Raw genomic sequence first — 12,510 nt, forward strand, 5'->3', positions numbered from 1 at the left:
ATATGCTCAGCCTCTTGGAAAGTACCCAGTAGAGAGAAGGCGCTTGATCAAGTCTCACTGAATGACTGCTTTCCAAAGCTTATTTACAATGAAATCAGCAAAATCTACCCTCTCAACATATCCTGCCTCTCTCAGTAATTCCTCATATTCCTGAGTACCGTGATTTAAGCCAAGAAACTGCTAACAAGAGGCTATGGATATACCAGGGAGAACCCAAAGAAATCTGGAATTTATTTATTAAAAATTGTGTATTTAAACCTCAGTTATCTTCAAAGTACTCTCTATTTGATACACCTATCGAGATGCTTTTTCTACTGCTCAGAACAGTTTTGTAACTCATCACTTTTGATGTCTTTTAGTGCTTCTGCTGTTTTCTGTTTCACCTCTTCCACATCAGCAAAATGTTTCCCTTTAATGATTTTTCATTCAGGGAAACAATAAAAAGTTGTTCAGGGTGAGATTGGGTGAATAGGGAGGGTGGGCCACACAGGTCATTTTTGGTCAAAAACTGCTGAACATTCAGAACAGTGTGGGCAGGTGCACTCATAAATCACCCATCATGAAATGGGCATGCTGAAAGACTCTCCCCCCAAAAATACACTGAATCTGAACGCAGCCTCTCACAACAATGCTAGTTGGTACACTGATGCCGATGGGTTCCTAGAACACTTACCTAGTGGGGGAGGCCTGCACTACAAGGGGCCTGCCTTCCAAAAAATAATTCCAGTATTTTGGGGGTTCCCCGTTGTGTTTGGAGAATGATGTTTTCCCAATGATTAGGAGAGACTAAGCAGTGGCTTTATGTGAGAGATTTCCTTTCAAATTTGAAGATTCGACACTTTGGTCCAAGAAGAAAAAAAACTGGCTGTTGGCTGTGCCCTCGAATGAAGCACAAAGCGCCCTACGACTCTCCTCCTGTCTCCCTTCACCTCAGCAAGGGAAGTGACAATCAGGAGAAGAGAGGAGAAAAGAGAAAGTGGGCCAGATAAGAGAAATCTGATGATCAGTTTTCCTCCAGTGATAAGTTAACTCAATGTTGTCAGCTTTTCCAAAGATTAAAATATAAAGTTTTTCCATTCTAATTTAAGACACAAAGGAAAACAAGTAGAAAAAAAATATTAAAATGTTACAATCACATTAAGATCTATAATGGAAGTTAACGATTATTTAAAATCACATGTTCTCCCTCATATAGTGGACCTTGAACATCTATCGTGATACTATAAGAAAAGGATTGACAGTGGTGGGATACTATGGGGGGGGAGGGAGGGGAAGGGAGGTGGGATTAACAGTAGTCAATATCTGTCTGGGGACAGGGAGATACCCCTTATTAACAAGGGTGCCTGAATGATGCATATTTGTATACCTAACCCTTAACTGTACCCCACAATTTTAAAATAAAAAATATTGATTTAAAAATAAATAAATAAAATAAAAAATAAATTTTTCACCACGATTTCCCAAGATAATAAGGCTCCCAAGGAATAGTTTTTGTAGAAGCATCTTAGAAAAAGTATAATTGCTCTGCCAGTCTCTAAAAGACAACATTTTAAAAAAAATCTAGAGCAGGTACAGTGGCTCATGCCTGTAATCCCAGTACTTTGGGAGGCCAGGCAAGAGGATTGCTTGAGCTCTGGAGTTTGAGACCAGCCTAGGCAACATAGTGAGACCTCATTTCTGCAAAAATCAGCTGGGCATGTTGGCACACATGTGCAGTCCTCGCTACTTGGGAGGCTGAGGTGAAAGAATTGCCTGAGCCCAAGAGGGCGAAGCTGCCCGTGAGCCATGATTATGCTGTTGCACTCCAGTCTGGGTGACAGAGGGAGACCCCAACTCAAAAACAAACAAACAAAAAACAACTGATCTGGAAAGACTAAGAGAAGCCTTTCCATCAGTCTTCTCCTCAGCACTGTCGTTACATGTTCACATTGGGAGTTACTTCAGAAATGTTATTAACAGTGATAAACCCCCATCCCCAAGACTCTGACTAATCTACACCTACAAAAAGTTATTCAGTGATACATGAAATCATATACAGAGCACGCAGACTAGTGTTTAGCAAGCAGCAATGCTAGCTTAGTTAAAAAAGAAAAAAAAGGCTGGGCATGGTGGCTCATGCCTGTAATCCCAACACTTTGAGAGGCCGAGGCAGGAGGACTGCTTGAACTCAGGAGTTTGAGAACAGCCTGGGCAACACAGAAAGACCTCACCTCTAAAAACATACAAAAAAACTAGAAAAACAAAAGCTAGCCAGGTGTGGTGGCATGCCTATAGTCCTAACTACTCGGGAGACTTAGGAGGGAGGACTGCTTGAGCCTAGGAGTGAACCATGATCATGTCATTGCACTCCAGCGTGAGTGACAGAGTGAGTGAGAAAAATTTTTTCAAAAGAGAGAAACTTACTTGACTGTTGATAAGAGATGTGTCCGGTAGGCATAGCAGCTATAGCAGCATCGACATGGGGCATATCGCCAGCAGGATAGAGCCTGTCCATTTCCACCTGGTTTGGCATGTTCCCTGCATCTGCACAAGGCACAAACAGCAAGAGAAGGGAGGGCAGTGCAGTGCAGGGGTAACTCATCGTGAAGCCTGTGACTGTGGCTGAAGCAACTGGGCATGCCTTTTCCTTACAGGATTTTTTTTTTTTTTTTGAGTTGGAGTCTCACTCTGTCGCCCAGACTGGAGTGAAGTGGCCCCTTCCGGCCACCGCAGCCTCGACCTGCTGGGCTCCGGCGATCCTTCCACCTCAGCCTTCCAAGTAGCCGGAATTACAGGCACGCACTACCACGTCCAGCTGATTTTTTGATTTATTGTAGAGATGGGGTCTCGCTGCCCGGGTGGGTCTCGAACCCGCGGGCTCAGGCAATCCACTCACCTCAGCCTCCCAAAGGCGCAGGATTACAGGCTGAGCCACCGAGCCCGGCTTTCCTTACAAGATTTTAAGAATTTCTTCAACATAGCCATTTGCCAATGTATTTGTGCCTCAAGGTGTTCCCATACTTTAAAGAATTAAATTTGCTTATAAAACTGGATTCATTACCCGATAGGAAAATCAATCCAGTGACAGTAAGGAATTCACTGGGTTTGCTGATAATCAGTCGAATTCTATTTAAGTATCAATAATTTAAAAAAAGACTCTAAAGCCAGGCATGATGCCTCACATCTGTAATCCCAGCACTTTGGAGGGCCAAGGCAGGAGGACTGCTTGAGCCCAGGAGTTTGAGATCAGCTTGGGCAACACAGCAAGACTTCATCTCTACAAAAAAAATAAAAATAAAAAAAATTAACTGGGCATGGTGGTACACACCTGTAGTCTCAGCTACTCGAGAGGCTGAGGTAGAAAGGTTGCCTGAGCTCAGGAGGTTGGGGCTGCAGTGAGCCCTGATCATGCCATTGTACTCCAGTCTGGGTGACAGAGTAAGACCCTGACTCAAAAAAAAAAAAAAAAAACCCAAAAAACAAAAACAAAACAAAAAGACTCTAACAAAAATTCACAAAATTTACTAAGCCCTCTCATGTAACTGTTCAAAACATTACACTTTAAGATTTAAGATGAAGTTTACAAGGCTAAACAATAGGTTATATGAGGGGGAATCCCAAAAACCCAGAATTATTTTCTGGAGGGCGGGCCCCTTGTAGTACACTCAGAATTTTTTCCTCCAGATCAAACAGTCCACCAAAGTTTTTATTTGGAAGTTTTGAGAAGATTGCATCACAACTTGTGGAAGAAACATTCTGAGCTGTGGCAAACAGGTAACTGGTTCTTCCACCATGACAATGTACCTGCCCACCAAAAACAGCATGATCCCCATGCCCCACCCTCCCTATTCACCTGATCTCGCCTCAAGTGACTTTTTTTTGTTTCCCCAGATGAAAAAAGGGAAACATTTTGCCGATGTAGAAGAGGGGAAACAGAAAACGGCAGAAACACTAAAAGACATCAAAAGTCACAAGTTCAAAAACTGTTCAAAGTTGTTTTGAGCAGTGGAAAAGTGTCTTGATAGTTGTACTGCATCAAATGGAGAGTATCTTGAAGGTGACTGAAGTTTAAACATGTAAGAATAAATACACAACTTTTCATAAATAGAAAATAGCTGATTAGAGATAATCAGCTCTACATCCTTATTTACACTTCCAAAGTGGACTACAACATGAGTCAGTCTAAGGTAAGGCCATGGCTAGGCTGCCAGCTTCTGGACTCGATATTCTTTTATCTCCATTCTTTCACTAAGAATGAGGTTTTCTAAATCTGAAGCAATCAACAGAATCAGTTTAATTTAAAGAAAAATAACATCTTTGTATTCCATAAAAAGGAAAAAAATATGAAATATCACATTTAAATCTGATAAAGTAGGTTAAGAGTTTATGGGCTTAGCTCTGACTCTGAAATTCTTAGTCATACTAACATCTTTAACAAGGGAACTCAGATACACCCTTGAAAATCCTTGTGATTAAAAAAATGAGGTAAAATATCTGTACCTGTGGTCATGTCACAAAATAAAAATGTCCCAATTTGTAACTGCTTTGCTTTTTATACCAATGGATAGGTTCTACTAAAACTAGGTTTTCTACATTTTCAACTTATAAAAACTAGTACTTATATTTGAACTTACATTCCAAAGATGACTCAAATTCCTCATTATCCTTAAAAGCTAGCTTGTCCAGATTTGAAAATTCACTTTTGTCTTGAAGTTCAATTTGTCTCTGAGGAAGACTAGATTGGAAGAATAAAATTCATGAATGTAAAGTTTTAATAACATAAAACCCAAGAGCATGTGGTGAAAAAAAGCCTTTTGTGACTCAAGAAAAGTGTGCTCTACAAAATTCCTTTTTATTTGGCTTGTAAACCTCACCAAGCACCAGGCATAGTTCTCAGTAATTGATACATGTTTACTCAGTTACTGCTTGTAACCACCTCATGCTGTGGGGTAGACACTACTGTTGTTAACAAAGAATAATGTATTCTCAGTGCTATTCCTAGGAGTTTAGTTTTTCAATAACCACAAGGCATTTTGGGAAAAAAAACAAACAAATTCTGCACACCATCAGTACAAATCAGGTGAAGATGCAACACCTCACCCCAGGAGCACAAAGTGCCCTAACTTGGTAGAGGTGTGTGTCTTGTCTTTCCTTTTGGTTTATCACAAGGAAGCACAGTATTACAAATAAACAAATAAATGTTTTGGACCATAACAGGCACATGGCAGTTTTCAACTTGGTACAAGAGAACTATATAAACATGCAGATGCCCAGGCTTGGGCCCAGAACCAAGGAGTCAGTTCTCTCTGTTGTGGGGCACAGGTATGAGGACTCCACGTGTGACTCTAAGTACAGCCCGACTGACCCACTGGCCTAATTTCTAAAATCATGTACTCCTCCCTGCTTCAAGAATCATACTCCAGAGCCCACTATCACTTTAGAATTTATTTCAATGATATACAAATCAGAACCTTATTTGTTGATATTTAAATGCCAAAATATTTTGAAATGCCTTTTTCAATGATGTGTGAAACTGTTCCAACTTTAAAAATAACCTCAATTTGTTTACTTTCACAGATTGTGTACATTTATTTTTATCATTATAAAGCGAGTCTATCCATAGAACTCATTGTTTATTAATACCATATTGCATAGTCAATATATCAAGTTTAACAAAATAAGTATTAACCTACTTATTTGCTAAAAGCAGTCTTTTTTTTTTTTTTTGAGTCAGAGTCTAACTCTATCTCTCAGGCTGGATGCAGTAGTATGATCATGGCTCATTGCAGCCTTGACCTCCTGAGCTAAGGGAATCCTTCTGCCTCAGGTCCCTGGATAGCTGGGACTACAGGTGTGTGCCACCACATGTGGCTAATTTTTTTTTATTTTATTTTATTTTTGTAGAGATGAGGTCTTACTACATTGCCCAGGCCAGTCTCACACTCCTGGCTTCAAGTGATCCTCCCGCCTCAGTTTCCCAAAGTGCTGGGATTACAGGCGTGAGCCACCATGCCCAGCCCAAAGCAGTCTTTTTCCTCCAGGTAATTCAGATGATTCTCAAAGATCACATACCACTTTGCAATCTGGCTGCAAATTCTACACAGCCACATCTTTAATATCATCTTTAAAAAATCAAATGAGAAAAGGCCAAGGCAAATAACACGATCCAGCTGAAGTTGTTCAGGACTTGGTACCTACCCGGCCTTCTCCTTGGTAGGACTGGAGAAAGGAGGACTGGGGACGCCGTGCCTAGACTCAGCAGGTGCCGGCTGGGCCATTCTGTCAGGATGACTAGGGGAAGAAACAGGTGATCTGCCCAAACCTAAGGGGCAGAAGGAACCAGGACATGATTACACATTGCATGAAGATACCAGCATAGTCTCTAAGGAGTGCCAATAGTTTGAAAACAAATAGTTATCCTTGCAAACAGTCGACTTTGATGACTAAGACTCACAACAGTAATGATTCAAGTGCCTAAGTTGCGTGGCAATAATAAAATTTATTGACCCAACAGGCAGCAAAAGGCCACTGTCACTCCTTGAAAGCCTCTGTGTGCATGCCAAGTAAATGCTTGACCTTGACACTCTGTGCCCCACCAACTCCTGCAGCAACCCTGTGTCACAGGGGAAGATGCCACTGTTCACCAGGAGGCAACACGTTCATAGAATGGACACACTGCTTGTGCTGGGGCTCCCCGAAGCCTGACCACTGTGTGTTCAGTCCATTACTTCCTGTTGGTGAAGGGCTATGCTCTCCTTCAAGTAAGAGGTTCCATGAGGCCCAGGGCTAATCAACTCCAGAGCATCCCACACCCCTTTGTGCAGTAGCTTACCTTCCAAATACATTTCACTTTCAAGGCTTCTTTTTGCTTCTGGTAGGGGCGTGGAGGAAAGGCGTCTGGAGGAAGTGCCCCTGTGAAGCCTTGAGGTTGAACTGCCAGTCAGTGCTTCCGAGGTATTGCTCTTTTCCTCTTTAAGTGTGCCCACCTGAGGCTGCTCAGAGACAACTATATCCTCTGCAGAAATGTGTCTTTCTGGGAAACTGGAAGTGATGTTTTTGAGAGATCCCAGCAAGTGCTGAGATGCTGGGCTCTTTGCTGGTTGTTGACTTTTGGTGGGGTTTTGAATGACTCTCCGGTGGTAATTTCTGAAAGCCTTTTCCAAGCGTTCGGCCTCTTGCTCAAGCTCTTTGACTCTTGCCTTAGTATCGGCTACAAACTCAAGGTCAGAATCAGGGGAACTACTCTCTGCCCCTGCACTTGGATAACTTGTGATTCTCGGTGCAACTATAGTTGCCATAACTTTTTCCTGTTCAAGAGAATTGCTCAAGAAATCCTTGCTTATATTACCACTGTGAGGCACCATCTTGCCACTTATTAATCCACTGACAGAATGGTCGATCAGAGACCGCTTTGGATTGCGGTATACTTCATTCTCTAGGGCTGCAAATTACAAACAGATAATTGAGAAATGAGGGGACAAACTGGAGAATAGAATTTGTATATTTGAGAATAGTTTTTTTAAATGAAAGGAAGTAATGACAAACTTGCACATTAAACAGTTCCTGAAGCCACAGTAATGGTAACAACCACTAACATTTACTGAGAGCTTATATGTACCAGCTACAGCTTCATACATCGTCTTCTGTAACACAATATAACTTCAGAATTCATTATGCACAATTTTGAAATTCAAAAAGCCTTGAGAACTAAAAATTTATTCCTAATTTATTTGGTGGCAAAGCATAACGAGACTTGAACTCATTTGGTTGAAAAGCTTGATTTGGGGCAACCCCCTCGGGTCCCCTCCCACTGTGGGAAATTTTCTGTCCTCTCAATAAATTCTGCTTTCAAAACAACAAAAAAGAAAAAGAAAAGAAAAGCTTAACCTAAACTGATGAAAACCCATTTATAATCTTTATTTATCCCAGCATAAGTATTCACACATTTGACTGCAAAATAATGAATGTTTCACTACAGGATGCTGCCCCAGGACTCCCATGGCTGTTGCAAAATCCACAGCAATGGCCCAAGTTTCACATAAGAGAGTGAGGACCCACATTCACAACAACACTGTGGTCATGAACTCTTACTGCTCCCATTTTACAGATGGGGGACTGAGGCTTACCGAGGCTGGGTCACACAGCAGGCCCCAGAGCCACTGGAATTTCCTAATGCAAAGTCAGTGTGTATGCCCTCTACGCTCCAGCAATGCCTCCCTATGATGCTATAAGACAGAAGCTTGCAAGGCGAAAGGGTTCTGTCCTCATTGAACTACTTTTCATAACATGAGACTGCTATGATTTCAGCTGTAGAAAGTTTGGCAAGCAGAATTGTTCAGAGAAAATGAGGAAAGGAAAAGAGCAGAAAGGAATAAAGAGATAAAAACTCAACAAGTGCCAAGAGAAGGGAACAAGGGACCAATAAGGAAAGAGTGCGGGTGAGAGTGAGGAAGATGCAGAACACGGAAGTTTAGGAAGCCAGTGGAACTGGTAACACATGCACACATTTGCCTTGAGCTCAAAAGCAACTGGAGAAGAAAGTACTGAAGCTTCAAGATCCTTCTTATGTTGTAGGAAGGGGCAGCTATGCATCCACAGCGAAGACATAGCAATGAAACCATTTGCTGAGTGTCTTTTATGACTTAGGCACTGGACTGAAACCTATCTCATTTTATCTTTGTTCACCATATCCCCATTACAAATGAGGAAACTGAGACCCAAGGAAGTTAAAGTAACGTGCCCAAGGTCAAACAACTAACTTCAAAACTGAGGTCTAAAAAACACATCTAATTCCAAGGGCAATGCTCTTTTTTGCTAAACCACCCTGCTTTCCCCATATATTTATATTTCTCTCAATCAAGGAATACATAATATTACTGAATAACCAGCTGGTCTTATTACTGGGATAACAAATAAAAAAGGAGAGCCTAGGATGAATTTGGGGACTTCTGTGTCACCACCATACTTTTTCTATTTGGAACATGAAGTTCTCCCAAGCCATGGGACACCTGTGAGGGTGAGTCACTTTAGCTGATGACCAGGTGGTAGTCCAGAAATACGGAGTTTTACTTCTAAAATGACACATAAGTCTATGGCCTTTTCCCCCAATACAAGAATTACTAAATATTCAATAAATTACGATCACTGAATTTTCACAAATGTCAAAAGCTTTACATACACAGATATCTACAGGTTAAAAATGTCTCTAACCTGTCTGAGTTTGCTTTAGTTGTAATTTTAAATCGGCAACCTGAAGAGTTAACCTCTTTACAGAAGCATCGTAATCTAATATCTGGGCCTTCAGCTGTGCAGAATGCTCAACCTGAAGAGATTCAGAGAAGGAAAAGAAATCAGTGTAAAAAAAATCACAGCTTGCTTCAAAATGAAAAAGTCTCTTATTGTGCTTATTCTCTTTCTGTTTTGCCAATTCTGAGAAGCTTCACACCAGTAAACAACAAGGTTACTATTAGAGAAAAAAAAAAGAAACAAAACATACAAACGAGTTTTTTACCACCCTTTTTAGTCATATCAAAGAACAGCTACTCTAGGACACAGGCAGAAATCAGAAAGACACAGTGAATGTTTGTAATATTTCTCAGGGTGAAAAATCAAGAGATAACAGTAGGTACTATCAGGCACTCAGAAAATGTCATGTTTAGATGAGTTTCCTTTCCTTCCAATTTTCTTACTATTATGTAAATAAAGTCATATAGTCACTGGAGAATTTTCTCAGAGGAGGAAGGAAATTTTAGCATATTTAGGGGAGTAACTTTTGATGTTAAAATAAACCTGATTTATGCTGGTGTGATTTTTGCCAAGTTTACATATCTACCAAGTAGACTGGAACCAGCGAAGAGTGATACTCACTTCATTTTGTAGCTGTTTTTGCAGAGCTTGCCGGTGGCTTTCGAACTCCTTATGCTCAAATGCTATGGCATCTTCTGCTTTCTTTAGTTCTTTCTGAAAGACCACAAGTTCAGGAGCTGGCTGGGCTATGCCTAAGATGGTGAAAAAAATCTTTGTCATTATCAACTTTAAGTTTTCTTATTTCACTTAACAAAAGCAATTAAAGAGGTTTTAAATTGTTCCTTTTCTTTGTACTCATGCCATTAATATATTAATTCTATTAAATGAACTTAGAGCAATCCTTTTTCACACATTTCAGAACAAAAGAATACAGTGCATGTAAATGCAAAGTTTACTACTCTTGGAGTCCTACTCCAAGTAAAAGAACTCTTTTGAATCCTCAAATTAGCTTGAAAGCCTTCCCTCTCCTCTGCCATGCACAGAAGGCATAGGAGGAACTCTATCTGATCTACCTATTGATGACTGCCTCAAGATTCAATATGATCTGTGCATCTGTCAGCAGCTGTCAGGGTCCAAACAGAAAGCAGATGGTACCCTCAATTCAGATAATCTAAGAATCGTTTAATAAAGGGAGACTTATTCAGGGTACTCACAAAGAATGGTGGTGTTCCCTGGGCTAGTAACAGGGCCCACGGTTGGCACCACTTGGACCTGGAGGATCAGAGGAGGGAGAAATTCCCAGCACTGGAGAGAAAGAGTCATCCATCCCCAGGCACTGTGACCTCGCTTGGCTGAAGGTTGTAATGGCCAGACTAGGGCCAATGAATGAGGGAGTAGGGGTAGGGTGAGGGTGGAGATAACAACAACCTTGACCTCCCTTTCCTCTCTCTCTCCAAGCTCTTGCTGGTGTCCCTCCCCCATGGTCAAATCCAGTCAGCAGTCAGAGGGCAAAGAGAGCCTGGATACCATCCAGAGAGGCAGATTTGTAGAGTTTAAAAATATTTTTTCTTATAGTAATGCTGTAATTAATAACTATGAAATAACAAGCAAAAAGGAAGTACTTTTAATCTGAGAAACTTGGTTTTTGTAAAATCTTCCCAATTTAGGTTCCCCTTACCAGTACAAAGCACAGTTTTATAATACTGACTGACCTAATATGAATTACTAAACATACAAATTAAGAAAATAAAGACATACGGTTTAGGAGATGCAAGTTTTCATTTCTGCTCTCTTCCAGTTGTTGTTTAAGTAATTTATTCTGTAACAAAAGCTCCAGTTTCTTTTCTTTTAGTAGTGAATAATCACTCATCTCTTTAACCTTTTCATTCAGCATGTGGTTTTGTTTTGTCATTGCCAAAGACTGGGCTTTGACAGACTCTAACTCAAGCTGAAATTGAAAAAGGAAAGCTTTATTTGAATAATGACTTTACAGTACTGTAAAAGTAAAAGCAGCCTTCTTTAAATGAAGTGTCACAATTTAATTAAAGTCACTGGATGGAAGTTTGGTTCTCTGCAACAAGACCCTAACTATAATACTGAAAGTTAGCTTTTGCCCTAGAGTTGGGACAGAAGTTCATCTACCTTGAATTCTATAGACCCATCTAATGAAGCAGAAGTACTCTTCTGATTACGAGTATCACATCATTTTCTAGATGCAGTCAAGGACTCAGTAACAATCACATATTGTAGCCATATATATATTTAAACATAAAAAGGTGAGATAAAAATGATCTCTAACATGCTGTGATGTGCTTTCCTTTTCTTAGCATGATATATCTCATATTTAAGTACAAAAGTCTACAAAGATATCAAATAAATAAGCCATCACAGTTGCAAAAATAAGTTTTATATACAAAATATGTTTTAAATACCTAAAGTTCCAGCTTTTTCCTTTAGACAGCCAACACATTAATGAACAGAAACAAAGAAACAGTGGCATGGGGGAAAAATGCATTTCATTTTGTTTTAATCTGTAAGATAATACAGCAATAGAAATTTTTACGTGCTGCTGATGGGAATGAGAGAAAAGGCTGAGGTAGAAACTAATAAGTATTGGCCACCTGCCATGGGCAAGGCAGATAAGTTAGCTCACTGAACTCCCTCAACAACTATACGAAGTGGAAAATATCATGGAGTTCACAGATCAAAAATCTGTGGTCACAGAACTTGCCCAAGGCACCCAAAGCAGTAAGAGGAACAGAAAGGATTCAAACAGGATTCTAGGACCCACAAGTGACATCCGTTGAAATTAAGAACTATTGAATTAACTTCAGCCATCACCTCGTTAGTCATACAAAAAACAGTCCAAACATATCATGAGGATGACTTAAGATAAATTATGTATGACTAAAACTACAGTTTCACATATTGCTTAAAATCTATTTCAAAAACAATAGGCTTAACAATTACCTCAAGTTCTTTCACACGATTTAGAGACTGACTGAGGTCTTCCTTTTTTGAATTAATAGCTATGAGCTCCTCTTGCAAATGAATAGCTTTTTCTGAAAGAAAGAACCCACAAATTAAACATCATGTTTTCCCAGTGAATACAAAAGCTATTTAATATTTATGGCCAGTATGTCAGACCTAATGGCCATTATTTCATAATTGAAAATTGCAGATACAGGGGTCAAAACTTTTGCAGACAAGTAAGGAATAAACCGTTACCCAACAGATGATGTGATGTGAAGTTATAACTTTCATATAAGTGGTGAAATTCCACCT

The 12,510-nt window shown here is 40.1% G+C and overlaps 1 protein-coding gene across 1 annotated transcript in view; it reads right to left on the reverse strand.

Moving 5' to 3' along the window:
- The window catches only part of OFD1 (OFD1, centriole and centriolar satellite protein), a 37,057-nt gene that overhangs the window by 4,902 nt on the left and 19,645 nt on the right, over positions 1 to 12,510 (reverse strand). Inside the window, exons 12-19 of the mRNA XM_008052678.1 lie at positions 12,196 to 12,287; positions 10,984 to 11,173; positions 9,847 to 9,977; positions 9,190 to 9,301; positions 6,812 to 7,420; positions 6,178 to 6,301; positions 4,614 to 4,714; positions 2,404 to 2,523 (exon numbers count right to left, since the gene is read on the reverse strand). Of these exons, the coding sequence (XP_008050869.1) occupies positions 2,404 to 2,523; positions 4,614 to 4,714; positions 6,178 to 6,301; positions 6,812 to 7,420; positions 9,190 to 9,301; positions 9,847 to 9,977; positions 10,984 to 11,173; positions 12,196 to 12,287 (1,479 nt within the window). The remainder of the gene's footprint in view (positions 1 to 2,403; positions 2,524 to 4,613; positions 4,715 to 6,177; positions 6,302 to 6,811; positions 7,421 to 9,189; positions 9,302 to 9,846; positions 9,978 to 10,983; positions 11,174 to 12,195; positions 12,288 to 12,510) is intronic.

The sequence above is a fragment of the Carlito syrichta genome, unplaced genomic scaffold (genome assembly GCF_000164805.1).
Source record: "Carlito syrichta isolate Samal-C Ts95f unplaced genomic scaffold, Tarsius_syrichta-2.0.1 Scaffold71963, whole genome shotgun sequence".
Lineage (NCBI taxonomy): Eukaryota > Metazoa > Chordata > Mammalia > Primates > Tarsiidae > Carlito > Carlito syrichta.